At 49.9% G+C, this 16,161-nt stretch overlaps 1 protein-coding gene across 1 annotated transcript in view; it reads right to left on the bottom strand.

Moving 5' to 3' along the window:
• Window positions 1-16,161, bottom strand: part of LOC119956060 (glutamine--fructose-6-phosphate aminotransferase [isomerizing] 1-like) — a 77,731-nt gene that overhangs the window by 24,216 nt on the left and 37,354 nt on the right. Inside the window, exons 9-12 of the mRNA XM_038782876.1 lie at window positions 15,019-15,124; window positions 10,255-10,418; window positions 3,094-3,189; window positions 1,754-1,851 (exon numbers count right to left, since the gene is read on the bottom strand). Coding sequence (XP_038638804.1) covers window positions 1,754-1,851; window positions 3,094-3,189; window positions 10,255-10,418; window positions 15,019-15,124 — 464 coding nt within the window. The remainder of the gene's footprint in view (window positions 1-1,753; window positions 1,852-3,093; window positions 3,190-10,254; window positions 10,419-15,018; window positions 15,125-16,161) is intronic.

The following is a 16,161-nucleotide window of genomic DNA, read 5'->3' on the forward strand; positions in this document are numbered from 1 at the left end:
CCCGTCGAGAAAGGCCATCGCCTGGGGCGGAGAAAGGCTGCGGCCAGATACCGGAGAAAGACTGGATCCGAGTCTCTGCTGACAATAGACCTTTACGAAAATCCCCTGTCGTTCTAGCCAAGTCCACCCACACACACACACACACTCCCGACTGATCTCACATGTTCCAGAAAAGTTTCCATGCACAGACGGGCAGGACTAAATTTTAGCCAACTTCAAGTGGCGTTGCAGGGGGGAGCCACATGGTGGAAAGAAGGCAAACTCTCCCAACGTCAAAACACTGACTGGAAAAGAAGTACAGAACCTGCGGCAAACTATTCATTATTTCAACATGGTTCAACTCGGTGACAGTGATTCGGTTATTGGGGGGGGGGGGGGGAGCTGTCATTTTGTGGGCCTTGACTGCATCCCGATTTACATACGAATTCAATTTCAGGAGCGCTAATTGTCTGATTGTAATTGAGCAGGATTAATGAGGCTTGCCGTGCCTGTCAACGCACAATGCAGGCCCAGTGAAGCCCGTTCCTCACCGGCCCCTTTCAAAACAGGAGACAATTTGTCGCCATTAAACAACAGGGCGACGCCAGCTGTGAGGAGGCAGGCTCCAGATCCAGAGCGGTAATAAATTAGCCATTAACGTGTGAACACATCCCCCCCCCACGAGCATTCGCCAACCCCCCATGGGCTGCCAGAATACTGTGAACGGGCTCGAAAGTAAAGACCGCCCTCCCGCCGTGCAGTCATTGGAGGCTGGCTGGACAGAACAGAATCCAGGATCAGGAGTGGGCCATTCAGCCCCTCGAGCCCCATTCCGTAAAGGATCGAGGGAAGCACGTGCAGCGTTAAATGAAAGAGATCTGTTTTTTGGGCGAGGGGTGTGCAGGATGCCCGTGTGGGTAAGACATCAGAAACCGGCCTAGCTACGCCAGTATCCTACTTGTACCGGGCTGCACAGCCCAGGGGCTGGATTCCCTGCCGACAGGATGTTGCAGGGAAGTTGCAGCAAATCACGTTGGGCTGCTGGGTAATTCCATTTTGATTTTGCCACTTGGGGAGAGGTAATGGCACATCGGGTGAAGGGGCTCCCAGATTTTTTGCGACGCCACTCTGGACTCTCTCTGTCGAGAGGAGGAAGTGAGCCATGGTTCCGGCGGGGTGGGGATGGGTGGGGCGGCGGTGATGGGCAGGAAGCACTTCCAGACCAACCCTGCGGAGACAGTGAAGCAAGTGACAAGGGTCGTGAAGGCCCGGAGTTCAGAGGAGGCATTGCTGGGGAAAATTCTTTGCTCTCAAGACGTTGGCTGGGCTGAGGAACTCTCCTCCCCAGAGAGCGACGGAGGCAGGGTCATTGAATAATTTTTAGGGCAGTGGTCGGTATATTCTTGACAAACAAGGAGGTCAAAGGGTTATCAAGGATGGGCTGAAATGTGGCGACCAGGCCTCAATCTGACCAACCACGATATTATCGATGGGCAGAGCGGGCTTGAGGCGCAAAATGTCCTTTTCTTGCTTCTAATTCGTACATATTATCTGGAGGAAAATGAAGATGCACTAACAGCGACACCTGGGGCATTGGCAGGCCTGTCATATCCCCAATCCGGCACTGCCGTGGACATCACGCGGAGCTTGGAGCCCGGCCTTGTTTGGCACCTCCCTGGTAGCACTGCCAGGCGTGCCCGTGTGAGACAGTCAGCTGGTCACTCTCTGAATGCCTCCGTCACTCAAGACTTCAAAGACAAGAAGGAAAACGTACCGCCAGCCCAGTATGGTAACTTGTTCCACACGCAATAATTAACAAGCGCCTGCATCTTCTGATTTCCTTAATCGAGTCCTTTAACCCACCAAGGATCACTGAGAGACAAGAAAGGGGAACAGGTTACCAAACCAAGGCTCAACCAATCGTGTTGCCCAGCATTGTGTGGTGTGAAGGGAAAGCAATCGGAATATCCCCATGAAACTGAGACTCAAGGTTCAACTGCCTTACCAATGCCGATGCATCCTTACCAATAAGCGAATAATCCAACCTCACCATCAGGGGAGATGGTGGCATAGTGGTCATAACACTGGACTAATAATCCCTAAGCTAATGTTCGGGGGGGGGGGGGGGATTAGGGATTTAAATCCCATGGCAGCTGGGGGAATTTTAATTCAATTCGTTGTTTCAATTAATGATGATCATCGATTGTCGTAAAAACCTATCTGCTTCACAAATGTTCTTTCGGGAAGGAAATCTGCCCTCTGTATCTGGTCTGGCCTACACGTGACTCCAGACCCACAGCAATGTGGCTAACCCACCTAACCTGTACATCTTTGGACAGTGGGAGGAAACCGGAGCACCCGGAGGAAACCCACGCAGACACAGGGGAGAACGCGCAGACTCCACACAGTTACCCAAGGTCGGAATTGAACCCGGGTCCCTGGCGCTGTGGGCCACAACCTGCCTTGAAATTGTCCATCGCGTTCAAAAAGCAAATTGCAACACGGAAGCTGCATTTATTTATTGAAATAATATCTCGTGGTTTCTACACTCGGGAAGTGGTGAGAATCGGAATTATCACAGCACAGAAGGAGGCCACTCTCCATAGGAGAAATTCCCCACCCCCATCCCGCCTTTCCACCAATGGAATAGCTTTTCCCCACCGGCTCTGTCCACATACCTCACGATTTTGAACGCTTCCATTGAAACCCCCCCCCCCCTCTCCCCCACCTTCTCCAATTAAGGGGCAATTTAGCGTGGCCAATCCACCTAACCTGCACATCTTTGGGTTTGTGGGGGGTGAAACCCACGCAGACACGGGGAGAATGGGCAAACTCCACACAGACAGTGACCCAGGGTCGGGATTCGAACCCGGGTCCTCAGCGCCGTAGGCAGCAATGCTAACCACTGTGCCACCATGCTGCCCCAAACATTTCTTAAAAAGGGACAAGCGCCTCATTTACCTCACTCGCCCTCGGCGCCCCCTCCCACGTTCGTTGCCAGGAAACCCCGCCGCAGTCACAGAAACACGAACCGCTCACAGTCAATGCCGCGCTCGCAAAGAAGGCGAGAGTTGAGCGCTCGCGCCCCATGAACTCCGAGATGTGAACGCTCACCCGTGTTATTCTCAAAATTGACTCTCCCTCTCATGGTGTTTACCACTGATTCCGGCTGCTCAAAGATTTCTTTCTGCATAAAGGAGCTGTAGCTTCCTGGGAAAAAAAAAGGTCAGGCAGAATAATCACATGAAAATATCCTTAATGAAAAAGGTCAGGCGATTCTGTGTAGGAGGATAACAAAAGTCTCAAGGCTATGCTTGTAATAATTTATCAAGATCCTGCTTCAGACCCTTGTTTAGGATTCGTAATTCGGTTTGAATCTCTGCTGTCAAAATCGATCAAAATATCTGCATTTTAAGTCTTGCCGCCCTCTCGTTTTAAAGGTGTGTTTACTACAGGTTCAGCTTCAGCGCAAAGCCGTCACTGTGGGTCTGGGGGCCCAGCGATTCCGATGGGAGACCCCATCACACAGACAAGTCAGAGATACAAATTAATCAATAAAGCCAATCATATGCGAGCCAGCAATTGAGAAGATGCGCCACGAAAGCTGGATTCATCGTCCACACCCAACCAGTTCCCACAAGTCGGTCAGAGGTTGGGATCAACACCCTGGTTCCAGTCACTTCGGCCACTGAATGGTGGTGCAGGCTTGAGGGGCTGAATGGCCTACTCCTTGCTCCCAAGTCACATAATCACGTGTTCAGGAAAGAACTCTGCCATTCCCTAATCAGTCCGACCTCGATTGGACTCCAGCCGTGCACAAATTCCCAACCGGCAACCAGGGACAAGCAGCAGAGAAGGGTGCTGCACAGGGCCCACATGACCGGGACGGGGTTGAGTAGGTTTTTCGGGGGCGAAGACAGGTGTGCTCGGGGGGCCCAGCGAATCACGCCCATATGTTCTGGGCATGCCCAGCGCTGGGGGAATTTTGGAAGGGGGTAGCAAGGACGGTGTCGAGGGTGGTAGGATCCAGGGCCAAGCCAGGCTGGGGACTCGCAATTGTTGGGGTTGCAGTGGAGCCGGGAGTGCAGGAGGCGAAAGAGAGGCCGGGGGGGAAGAGAAATGTGTATATGTGTTTATTGAATATGCCGGGTGCTTATCTATTTCTTCTTTTAGTAGTTACTGGGGGGGGGGTTGGTTTTGGGGGTTATTGTGTTATTTATTTTTGCTGTTGTTAATACAGTTTTCTTGCTGTTATTTTATGTTTTTGATATGTTTTTGAAAATCTTAATAAAATTATTTAAAAAAAAAAGATAAGGTGGCGAAGAAGGCACATGGGACACATAAAATACAAGAGCTGGGAGGTCATGCTGGAATTGTATAAAACGCTTGTTAGGCCACAGCTAGAGCACTGTGTGCAGTTCTGGTCACCACATAACAGGAAGGATGTGATTGTACTGGAGAGGGTGCAGAGGAGATTTACCAGGATGCTGCCGGGGCTGGAGAGGGTGCAGAGGAGATTTACCAGGATGCTGCCGGGGCTGGAGAGGGTGCAGAGGAGATTTACCAGGATGCTGCCGGGGCTGGAGAGGGTGCAGAGGAGATTTCCCAGGATGCTGCCGGGGCTGGAGAGGGTGCAGAGGAGATTTACCAGGATGCTGCCGGGGCTGGAGGCTCTGAGCTATGAGGGAAGATTGGATAGGCCGGGGCTGTTTCCTCTGAGCAGCGAAGGTTGAGGGGGGACCTGTTAGAGGTGTGTAGGATTATGAGGGGAATTGATAGGGTGGATAGGAAGGCTCAAATTCTACCACAGAGGCAAGAGCATAATCCCAAGGCCTCCTCTCCAGTACTGAAGGCGCGCTGCACGGTCAGAGGTGCTGTCTTTCGGATGCAATGGGCGCAATTCTCCGCTCCCGACGCCGAGTGGGAGAATCGCAGGAGGGCCGGGCGAATCACGACATGCCGCCCTAGCACCCCCCGCGATTCTCCCACCCCCCCCCCCCCCCCCCCAAAATGGCATGTCGCGTTTTTCGACACGCCGCTCGGAGAATCGCCGCTTCTCACGCCGACCAGGCGTCTCCGGCCCAGATGGGCCGAGCGGCCTGACGAACCCGACCGGTTCACGCCGGCGCCAACCACACCTGGTCGCTGCCGGTGTGAACAGAGCGCTACAGGTGAGTGTGGGGCTTGTTGGGGGGCGGCGGGAGGATTGAGCACCACGTGTGTGCTCATCAGATGTCTGGCCCGCGATTGGTGCCCACCCATCGTCGGGCCGGCGTCTGTAAACGACGCACACTTTTCCCTCCGCCGCCCCGCAAGATCAAGCCACCATGTCTTGCGGGGCAGCGGAGGGGAAGACGGCAACTGCGCATGCGCGGGTTGGAGCCAGGCAACCTGCACATGCACGGCTGACGTCACCTCGGCGCTGCCGGCCGCGTCATTCCTGGCGCGCCGCTTTGACACAAGCGTCAAGGCCGGGCGTTCGGGATTCACGAACCGTCACTCCTAGCCCCCGGAAGGGGGGGGGGGGGGGGAATAGGGTGCGAGGAGCGGCCTCCGAGGCCGGGTTTCACTCCGGCGTCGGCACTCAGTCTCCCGTTGGGAGAATCGCGCCCAATATTAAACCAAGGCCTGGTGTGCAGGGTGTGGAAGTACGATGGCTTAAAAATTCTACTGGGGCAAAGCCAGTAAACAGATCAGATGTGAATCCGCCAGGCAGGAGCGCAGTGGCATCGGAAGTGGATTAGCAAACCACAGACCCAGACTAAACGGGCGGCATAGTGGCACAGCGGTTAGCACTGCTGCCTCCCAGCGCCAGGGACCCAGATTCAATTCCGACCTCGGGTGACCGTCAGTGCAGAGTTTGCACGTTCTCCCTGTGTCTTTTTCTTTTCTTCTTTTTAAAAAATAAATTTAGAGTACTCAATTATTATTTTTGTTTTCGATTTTAGGGGCAATTTAGCGTGGCCAATCCACCTACCCTGCATATCTTTGGGTTACTGGGGTGAAGCCCATGCAGATACAGGGAGAATGTGCAAACTCCACACGGATAGACCAGGGCTGAAATTCGAACCGGGGTCCTCAGCGCTGCAGTCCTAGTGCTAACCACTGCGCCACATGCTGCCCTGTTCTCCCCCTGTGTGCGTGGGTTTCCTCCGGGTGCTCCGGTTTCCTCCCACAGTCCAATGATGTGCAGGTTAGGTGGATTGGCCATGATCAATTGCCCATTTGTGTCCAAAGATGAGCAGGCTAGATGGTTTATAGGGATAGGCCGAGGGAGTGGGCCGAGGTAGGTTCCTCTGTCAAAGGTTCTGAGCAGACCTGATGGGCTGAATGGTCTCCTTCAGCACTGTAGGGATTCTGTGACTCTGATCTGGGGGCAGGATCTCAAACCCCACAATGGCAGCAACTTAAATTCATTTAAGTAACAAATCTGAAATACAAAACACAGTAACAATGATCATGAAACTACTGGTTTGTTCCTGAAAACCCATCCGATTCACTGTCATCGGGGGAGTTTGCTGTCCTCACCCAGTGAGGCGTACATGTGGCTCCAGATTCACACAATGTGATGGGGTTGAATCTGAACTGCCCTCACAACAGGTCCAGCAAGAGGAAAAGCGACCGAGAAAAGCGGAGGCTGTATTTACGCCACCGCTGACTGTAGCTGTTCAAGACGTCAGTTTCTCACCATTGTCACAAGGGGCAGTTATCGATACCGAGATCTGAACAGAGAGATCTCGGCATCCGGGTACATAAATCCCTGAAAGTTGCCACCCAGGTTAATAGGGCTGTTAAGAAGGCATATGGTGTGCTAGCCTTTATCAGTAGGGGGATTGAGTTTCGGAGCCACGAGGTTATGCTGCAGCTGTACAAAACTCTGGTGCGACGCTCCTGGAGTACTGCGTGCAGTTCTGGTCACCACATTATAGGAAGGATGTGGAAGCTTTGGAAAGGGTTCAGAGGAGATTTACTAGGATGTTGCCTGGTATGGAGGGAAGGTCTTACGAGGAAAGGCTCAGGGACTTGAGGTTGTTTTCGTTAGAGAAGAGAAGGCTGAGAGGTGACTTAATAGAGACATACAAGATAGTCAGAGGGTTAGATAGGGTGGACAGTGAGAGTCTTTTTCCTCGGATGGTGATGACCAACACGAGGGGACACAGCTTTAAATTGAGGGGTGGTAGATGTAGGACAGATGTCAGAGGCAGTTTCTTTACTCAGAGAGTAGTAGGGGTGTGGAACGCCCTGCCTGCAACAGTAATAGACTCGCCAAATTTAAGGGCATTTAAGTGGTCACTGGATAGACATATGGATGAAAATGGAATAGTGTAGGTCAGATAGGCTTCAGATGGTTTCACGGGTCGGCGCAACATCGAGGGCCGAAGGGCCCGTACTGCGCTGTAATGTTCTATGGAAATCAATACGGATATTTAAAAATACAGAAGCAAAATACATTCAATTCACAGGCGTGATCCCTGGCCTCCTGCCGCTTGTCAATTCTATGCTTTACTTCGCTCCCACTCTGAGCTTTCTGTCCTCGACCTGCTCCAACGTTCCAGTGAAGCCCTAGAAGAACAGCACCTCATCTTTCAACTTGGCATTCTACAGCTTCTTGGACTCGATATTGAGGACAACAACATTATATCATAACCTCTACCATCATCTTTCATTTCAGTTGGCTTGTTTCTTTCTTTACCCCTTCATTTCGCTTTCAGATGGTCACTATGGAGCCATTCACACCTCATCTGGACACATCCTTTGTTCCTTTACTGTACCCATTTCCACTCTCTTTGACTGTTGCGCCATGAATTATTTTGTTCGTTAATCTTATCCTGCCTTCCACCAGAATACAGGGGTACCCTGCCACTCTGCCCCCGCATCACTTAAAAGCTCTTGCATTTCTTACTTGTGTCCAAATTCAAACCAGGTAACCATGATGTGGAGATGCCGGCATTGGACTGGGGTGGGCACAGTAAGAAGTCTGACAACACCAGGTTAAAGTCCAACAGGTTTGTTTCAAACACGAGCTTTCGGAGCACTGCTCCTTCCTCAGGTGAATGAAGAGGTTCAAAGCTAGCGTTTGAAACAAACCTGTTGGACTTTAACCTGGTGTTGTAAGACTTCTTACTGTGCAAACCTGAGTAGTCACGGCGTTGCCATGGGGAATGAACCAGGTTCACCCATGGCAAAGCCTTGGCCAATCAGAGTCAATCTACCTGGTTTGACATGGGGAATGAACTAGGTTCACCCATGGCAAAGCCTTGGCCAATCAGAGTCAATCTACCTGGTTTGGCATGGGGAATGAACCAGGTTCACCCATGGCAAAGCCTTGGCCAATCAGAGTCAATCTACCTGGTTTGGCTTTGAACAAAGGCTTGGCAATTAACTGTCCCCCGTTGCAGTCTCCATGGCAACGCCTCTATCAATCACCGTCCACCTGCCAACCAATCAGCACTCTCTTCACGTGCAGTATAAATTGCTGTTCCCTTGACTGTTGCGAAGTGTCCTGATGAGAGCAAGACAAAAAGTTTTGACATGCCTCTTTTTTTTTTCAAACAATACTCGAGCTCTGTATCACCAAAGGATTATTTCTAACTTCCGCCCGTTGCGATGGAAGGTCATCCATCTGAAACGTTAGCTCTGTTCCTCACTCCGTGGATGCTGACTGACCTGTTGAGCTTTTCCGGCAATGTTTCTATTTGCATTATAGTACACAAACTGATATTGGATTTATCATCACGTGTACCGAGGTACAATGAAAAGTATTGTTCTGCGTACAGTTCAGACAGATCATTACGTACATGAATAACATAGGACATGCGATAAGTTAAAGGTTAGAGATAATGTTAGTGTTAGGAAAACTGACATGAGAAAGGTGACCCGAGTAAAAGATTTCCTCTGGACTAAATCAATGGGAGTGAGGATTGGAGGTGGGTGATGAGCTCGAGGAGGGGGGAGTGGATGACCCTTTCTAATTCCTGCTCTGTCTGCATTCTCACATTAGGCAACTCAGCAATTAAAATATCCGACAAGATCTCAGACCCAACTAGCCCAGCGATGTTTATTTAGCAAATACTTTATATCATATTTGATGTCAGAATTGATATTTGCCCGTCTTTAATTTTTCTCTCCCCCCCCCCCCCACTTTTACTTCTCGTTTGTTGCATGTTGCTGACTGTTGCTAATTCAATCATTTCCCCCTTTTTCCTTGATTTACATCCCAGCCCCGGGAAGTTGAGCTGAACAGAGGAACTGAGGGGATTGTTTAAACCTGGTGGGAATAACAATGGGGCCGGTCCGGGAAGAAAGGGACAAATTGGATTGCGCCTAGAGATGTAGCACAGACACAATGGGCCAAATGGCCTCCCGTGTTGCTGTAAGATTCATTCGTTCTGTCACAGTGAAGGTGAAAGACTTTCAAATATTAGCGCACTTCAACCTGTTGGTTCCTTCTTGATAAACATTTCTACACATCCACCAGCTTCTTAATTTATCGTTCATATAATTCGATTGATTGACAAGGGAGTCAAAGGTGATTGGTGGCAGGAAGGAGTGTGGTCTTGAGGCCACAATCAGATCGGCCATGGTCCCATCGAATGGCGGAGCAGGCCCCGGGCCTACACCTGCTCTTCGTTATTCCCGAGGACGAATATTAGGATCGAATAGACTGGAATCCCTACAGCACAGAAGGCCATTCGGCCCATTGAGTCTGCACCGACCCTCTGAAAGAGCACTCTTCTATGCCCACTCCCCTCCGCCCTATCCCCGTAACCCCACCTAACATCTTTAGACAGGTAGGGGCAATTTAGCGTGGCCAACATACCTAATCTTCATATCTTTGGACTGTGGGAGCAAACCGGAGCACCCGGAGGAAACCCATGCAGACACAGGGGAAAACGTGGAAACTCCACACAGTCACCCAAGACCGGAATTGAACCCCGGTCCCTAGCGCCGTGAGGCAGCAGTGCTAACCCACTGTGCCACCGTGAGGCTGATCCTTTGGTACAATCACTCCAGGAGTCCACGGAACAGCTGGGGCGGGAAAATGGAAACATTCCCGCCATCAACCGAGAGGATACTCTTCTGAAAGTGAGACTACTCCAATATCTCGCCAGCTGATGGGGTGGGGAGGAGCACTAATTGCCGGAATTGCCGCCTTCCCTCTCAGCCAGTGGAGAATTCTGCCCCCTTGCCCCCCGCCCCCGGCCCCCCACCCCCCCCCCCCACCCCTCCCACACCCTCCCCACCCCTCCCACACCCTCCCCAATCCCCTCTTACCTTTCATCATCTGTTGCAGCTCCACCTGTAGTGTCTGGATACCACGCGCAGGGCAGTCACTTGCTGTACGCTCGACCCGGTGAATCGAAAGGCAGCCTGTGACTACTGCCGCCACATCGTCATCCTCCAGGAAAATCACTTGGTTGGTGTGTTCAATGAGAGCGCTGGAAGATCAAACACCAGGGTGACAAACTGCCCGCCCGGGAACAAACCGATGACCAACAATGGGTGAACAATGCTTCCCAATGGAACTTTCCTTTTTAGAATAGAATCGTCCAGGGAGGAGGCCATTCGGCCCGTTGAATCTGCACTGACCCTCTGAAAGAGCACCCTACCTAGGCCCACTCCAGTGACCTATCCCCGTAACCCCACCTAATCTGCCTATCATTGGACAATTTATCATGGCCAATCCACCTAACCTACACATCCTTGGACTGTTGGAGGAAACCGGAGCACCCGGAGGAAACTCACGCAGACACGGGGAGAAAATGCAAACTCCACACAGTCACCCAAGGTCAGAATTGAACCCGGGTCCCTGACGCTGTGAGGCAGCAGTGCTAACGTAAAGCCTGTGAAAATCTCCTCCCCCCAGCATACAACATCACGTATTCATGGTAGCACAGTGTTGCTTCACAGAGCCAGGGTCGCAGGTTCGATTCCCGGCTTGGGTCACTGTCTGTGTGGAGTCTGCATGTTCTCCCCGTATCTGCGTGGGTTTCCTCCGGGTGCTCCGGTTTCCTCCCACAAGTCCCGGAAGACGTGCTGTTAGGTAATTTGGACATTCTGAATTCTCCCTCTCTGAATCCGAACAGGGGCCGGAATATGGCGACGTGGGGCTTTTCACAGTAACTCCATTGCAGTGTTAATGTAAGCCTACTGGTGACTAAAATAAAGATTTTTAAAAAATTAAATAAGCTAAATAGTTTTTGCCTCTCAGCTCTTCCGTGCATGTTTGTTCTTCGACAGAATTCCCTCCGTTGCTAATCCCTCCCAATGTTGAGGATCACTGGCTTTCACTGCAATTCACTTTATGACGAAAAATGTTGAAATCAACAATTTTCGCTTCTCATCGCCCTTTAGTAATTGACCCTATTATCACTGGTGCTGCTACATATTGGCGTGTAGGTCCTTCAGGATTGGCTCGGAGTCCAGGAATTGAAGATCGATCTCCAGGACATTGCTGTGTGCGATCCTGGCGGAAAACCATTGGGACATTTAAAAAAAAGATTGGGGTTTTACTTTTTGCCATTTTTGTGAGGGCCATGAAGAATCCAGCACGAGTTTGTAGAATAGGAAGAAATAACATTTATTTACAATTACATATATATACATACACAACAGCAGTACTCTCTTGCTGCTCACTCCTCTCTAGCTGGTCCATACTGGCCAGCTCTATTTATGCAGGGACTCTGCTAATGATTTCTCTGCCCCCTCCCCTCCGGCCTCATTGGGGAAGCCCATACACCCTAAGGATTGTGGGATTGCCATTAGTCCCCAGCCAGTAGTAAGCAGGCAGGTTCTAGCAGTCATTTTCTTCGAACATTCCTCTATTAGGGCAGCACGGTAGCACGTGGATAGCACTGTGGCTTCACAGCGCCAGGATCCCAGGTTCGATTCCCCGCTGGGTCACTGTCTGGTGCGGAGTCTGCACGTTCTCCCCATGCCTGCGTGGGTTTCCTCCAGGTGCTCCGGTTTCCTCCCACAGTCCAGGTTAGGTGGATTGGCCATGATAAATTTCCCTTAGTGACCAAAAAGAGGTTAGGAGGGGTTATTGGGTTACGGGGATAGGGTGGAAGTGAGGGCTTAAGTTGTTCGGTGCAGACTCGATGGGCTGAATGGCCTCCTTCTGCACTGTATGTTCTATGTTCTATTGGATTTAAAAGCATTGAAAATGGGGGGGGGAAGGCAGTTTAGTTGATAGTCATCTTCGTCCAACTGGGCGATGAGTTTTTTGCTTTGCAATTGGTTTGTGGGGGTGGGCACCAGGAGCATGATTTATACTCCAAAGTTGATTAAAAGCTGTTGAAATTAGTAGAAGGAGTCAAAGATACACAAAATGTAAAAGCAGAGGAAGCTACATGACAATTATCCCCAGCCTCTGGTAAAGATAACAAGTTCCCAAGTAAATGTTCGTGGTAAACTGGTTGGATGGATGAAATCTTGCTCGACCTGCAATACATGTCTCCAAACAGCTGACCTGGATTCGATCTGTGGCCGTCAAGCATTTCATCCTGAAATTTGGTCAAAGTCTCCTTTCAAAAACGGGCCTAACCGAACAGCAATTGAACTCTGGCTGACCTCATTGAGTTTTCACTTACCGATTGGACGATGCAACTTGGACCGGAAGCTACTTTACCAGATTATTACAGTGTGCATGAACAGTTTCTAAAGGGCACACTGCCTGACTTTCCTAGAGAAATGGCACATGAGACAGACTCAAGTATTTTTGTTTCCTGATGCTACATGCCAGCCACACTCCAGAGGGCGCACTTTGATGCAAAATGATCTTAAACAATAAATACTAATTAATGGCCTATGGATTTTAAAATTATATTCATTCACGGGATGTGGGTTTCGCGGGCTAGGCCAGCATTTATTGCCCATCAATAATTGGCCTCGAGAAGGTGGTGGTGAGCCGCCTTCTTGAACTGCCGCAGTCCATTTGGCGTAGGGGGGTTGACCCGGAAGTTTGACCCAGCGACAGTGAAGGGTCAGCGATATAGTTCCAAGATTTTTGGCGAGTGGTTTGGAGGGGAACTTGTACGGTGGTGTCCCGTGTATCTGCTGCCTTTGTCCTTCTGGGTGGGAGAGATTGCAGATTGGAAGGTGCTGTCGAAGGATGCAGCGCATCTTGTAGATGGTGTACACGGCTGCCACAGTGCATGCATCAGCGATGAAGGGAACGGGTGTTTGTTGTGGTGGATGGGGTGGCAATCAAGCTTGCTGCTTTGTTGTGGATGATATACAGTCTTCCATTGTGTCACCATGTCTGGTGGATACATTCTGCCGTTGGGGCAGGACATGAGCAGGGATGGCGATGGTGGCATCGGTACATTGTCCATCAGGTGAGCACAGCTATGTCAGGCTGTTGCTTGATCGCTCTGGTGGGACTCCTCTCTCAATCTTGGATGATAGTAAGGAGGACTTTGCCGGGTTGAAAGAGTCAGGGGTGGCATTGTTGCTTCCGGTACCAAGGTCGATGCCGGGAGACTTTGCAGCAGTTTGATACAACCGAGGGGCCTGCTGGGCCACTTCAGAACGTCAACCACATTGCTGGGTTTGTTAGTACACATAGGCCAGACCAGGTAATGATGGCAGATTTCCTTCGCTAAAGTGAACCAGATGGTTTTTTTACAATGACGGTTTCATGGCTAACATTAGAATAGCTTCCTAATTCCAGATTTATTAATTAGTTGCTGTGATGGGTTTGGAAACCATGTTGCCAGGTGTCACGCGGGTGTCCCTTTAAGGAAGGTTTTGTTTCACCACATGGCTTGCGGCACGACTTCAGTGATGTCCTTTGTGGGTGGAGCTGGGCTGTGGCTGTCAGGTGAGAGGGGGGTTTAGGTTGCAGTGGAGCCGGGAGTGCAGGAGGCAAAAGAGGCCGGTGTTCTGGCCTTTGCGTCCCTAGTAGCCCGGCGGAGGATCTTGCTCCAATGGAAGGATGCAAGGCCCCCAAGCGTGGAGGCCTGGATCAATGATATGGCGGGGTTCATTAAATTGGAGAAGGTGAAATTTGCCCCGAGGGGATCAGTACAAGGGTTCTTTAGGCGGTGGCAGCCTTTCCTGGATTTCCTGGCGGAATGGTAGGGAAATAGGCCGGGAGTAGCAACCCGGGGGGGGGGGGGGGGGGGGGGGGGGTTTGGTTCGGTGGGAGGGAGAACTGTGTACATGGGTTTGTGGGATGTGGCGGGTGTTATCTCTTTCCCTTTTGTTGTTTGGGTGTTCTTTTGTTTTTTCTTTTGTTTGTAGTTGCTTTTGAAGTTGGGTGGGTTGTTCTTGGGTGGTTACCGCTATTGTTTTGTTAATATTGTTGTCATGTTTATATTTTGTAAAAATTTCAATAAAAATTATTTTATTTTTTTTTTTTAAAAGAGAGGGGGGTTTAGTGTTTTTTTTATTTCATTTTCGATTTGTTCGTTTGGACTGCAGGAAGTATTCCCTGTTATCTCTGTTTTATTTTAAAGCTGTTTCAGTGAACTGAAAGCACATCGGATGCGGCAAACTGCCGTGGTAACCTTAAAGATAAAGTTGCTTTCCTGAAGGAGTTTTGAATCTGCTGGTTGGAAACTGGAGCAGAATCTCAGGGAAAGGACCAATCCCACTCAAGCGAGATTACAGTGTGCTGGGCCAGGCCCTGGAAAGGGGTTTTGGTTTATTGGATTTTGTATTGAATTGGAACAGTTAAGGGGGATTCATTAAGAGTCGTATGCATAGATTACTGTAACTGTTGTGTGTTTTTTCATGTTTGTAATTGAGACCAACTTCTTGCCAACTGAAGTAAGAACTACATTCTTAAAATAAACTTTGTTTTGATAAAAGAGCCTTGGAAGTCTGATGAACCACACCTGAAGGGAAGGCTCTCGTGCTCATCCTAGCCAAATTTAACATCAAAGTTATAGGTCAGGTGAGCTTCGAAATACACTTTCTAAGCTCTGGCCCATAACACAGGGCATTAGCTTGGGCCTCTGAATTACTAATCCAGGAAGCATACCTTGTCCATAATTCTCCAACTATTCACTTCCAAATAAACAAGAAGCTTACCTGACATCCGATGCAAAGTAGTACTCTACTGATTTCTCATCGCCAACCGGGTACAAAGAGGTACCATCAGTGCGAGGGACCGGACAGTTCACCTTCACTTCTTTGCCTGGTAAAACCAGATAGTTAAACATCAAAACTCATGCAAACATCAAAAATAAGTTTGATTATTTTCTCAGGGAGGGATTGTGCAGTAAACATTGCAGAACCCAAACGCCCTTCACCTCTGTTGGTCCAGTGAAAGATCAACAGAAACCGGGGACATGTTAATAGGCTCAATGTTACCAGGTTAAGGGAGGCGGGTGGATAAGGACCTAACATTTCTACCTGCGTATCTGCTTGATGTATTTTGCAATGAAAGCACAGATTATCATAGAATTTACAGTGCAGAAGGAGGCCATTCGGCCCATTGAGTCTGCACCAGCTCTTGGAAAGACCACCCTACCCAAGGTCAACACCTCCACCCTATCCCCATAACCCAGTAACCCCACCCAACACTAAGGGCAATTTTGGACACTAAGGGCAATTTATCATGGCCAACCCACCTAACCTGCCCATCTTTGGACTGTGGGAGGAAACCGGAGCACCCGGAGGAAACCCACGCACACACGGAGAGGATGTGCAGACTCCGCACAGACAGTGACCCAAGCCGGAATCGAACCTGCGACCCTGGAGCTGTGAAGCAATTGTGCTATCCACAATGCTACCGTGCTGATTAATGGAAAAAGGATTCCTACATAGCATCTCGTCTTTACAATTTTGGTGTCATTGAATTTGCAGTTTAAGGTGGTTCCCAAACAGGCGCTTAAAGTAAAAAAAAATCACCTGCCCTTTTTTTCAATTATTTTACTAAGTTCATGCGAATGCATTTCACATATCTGCTGTTTGCATTAGAAAGAGGTTTACTCGAAGGTGCTTTCATCTTTCAAACCATTCCCTGCCTCCAGGCAACTAGAATTTGATAAGATCAGTCCTGAATCAAGCCCAGCAGGTTCTTGACCGCGTTACACCTCCCCGAACAGGCGCCCGAATGTGGCGACTAGGGGCTTTTCACAGTAACTTCATTTGAAGCCTACTCGTGACAATCAGCGATTTTCATTTCATTTCCCCGAATGAGTCAATCCGATATTATGAAGAAGAATGAAA

Source organism: Scyliorhinus canicula, chromosome 22 (assembly GCF_902713615.1).
Source record: "Scyliorhinus canicula chromosome 22, sScyCan1.1, whole genome shotgun sequence".
Taxonomy (NCBI): Eukaryota; Metazoa; Chordata; class Chondrichthyes; order Carcharhiniformes; family Scyliorhinidae; genus Scyliorhinus; species Scyliorhinus canicula.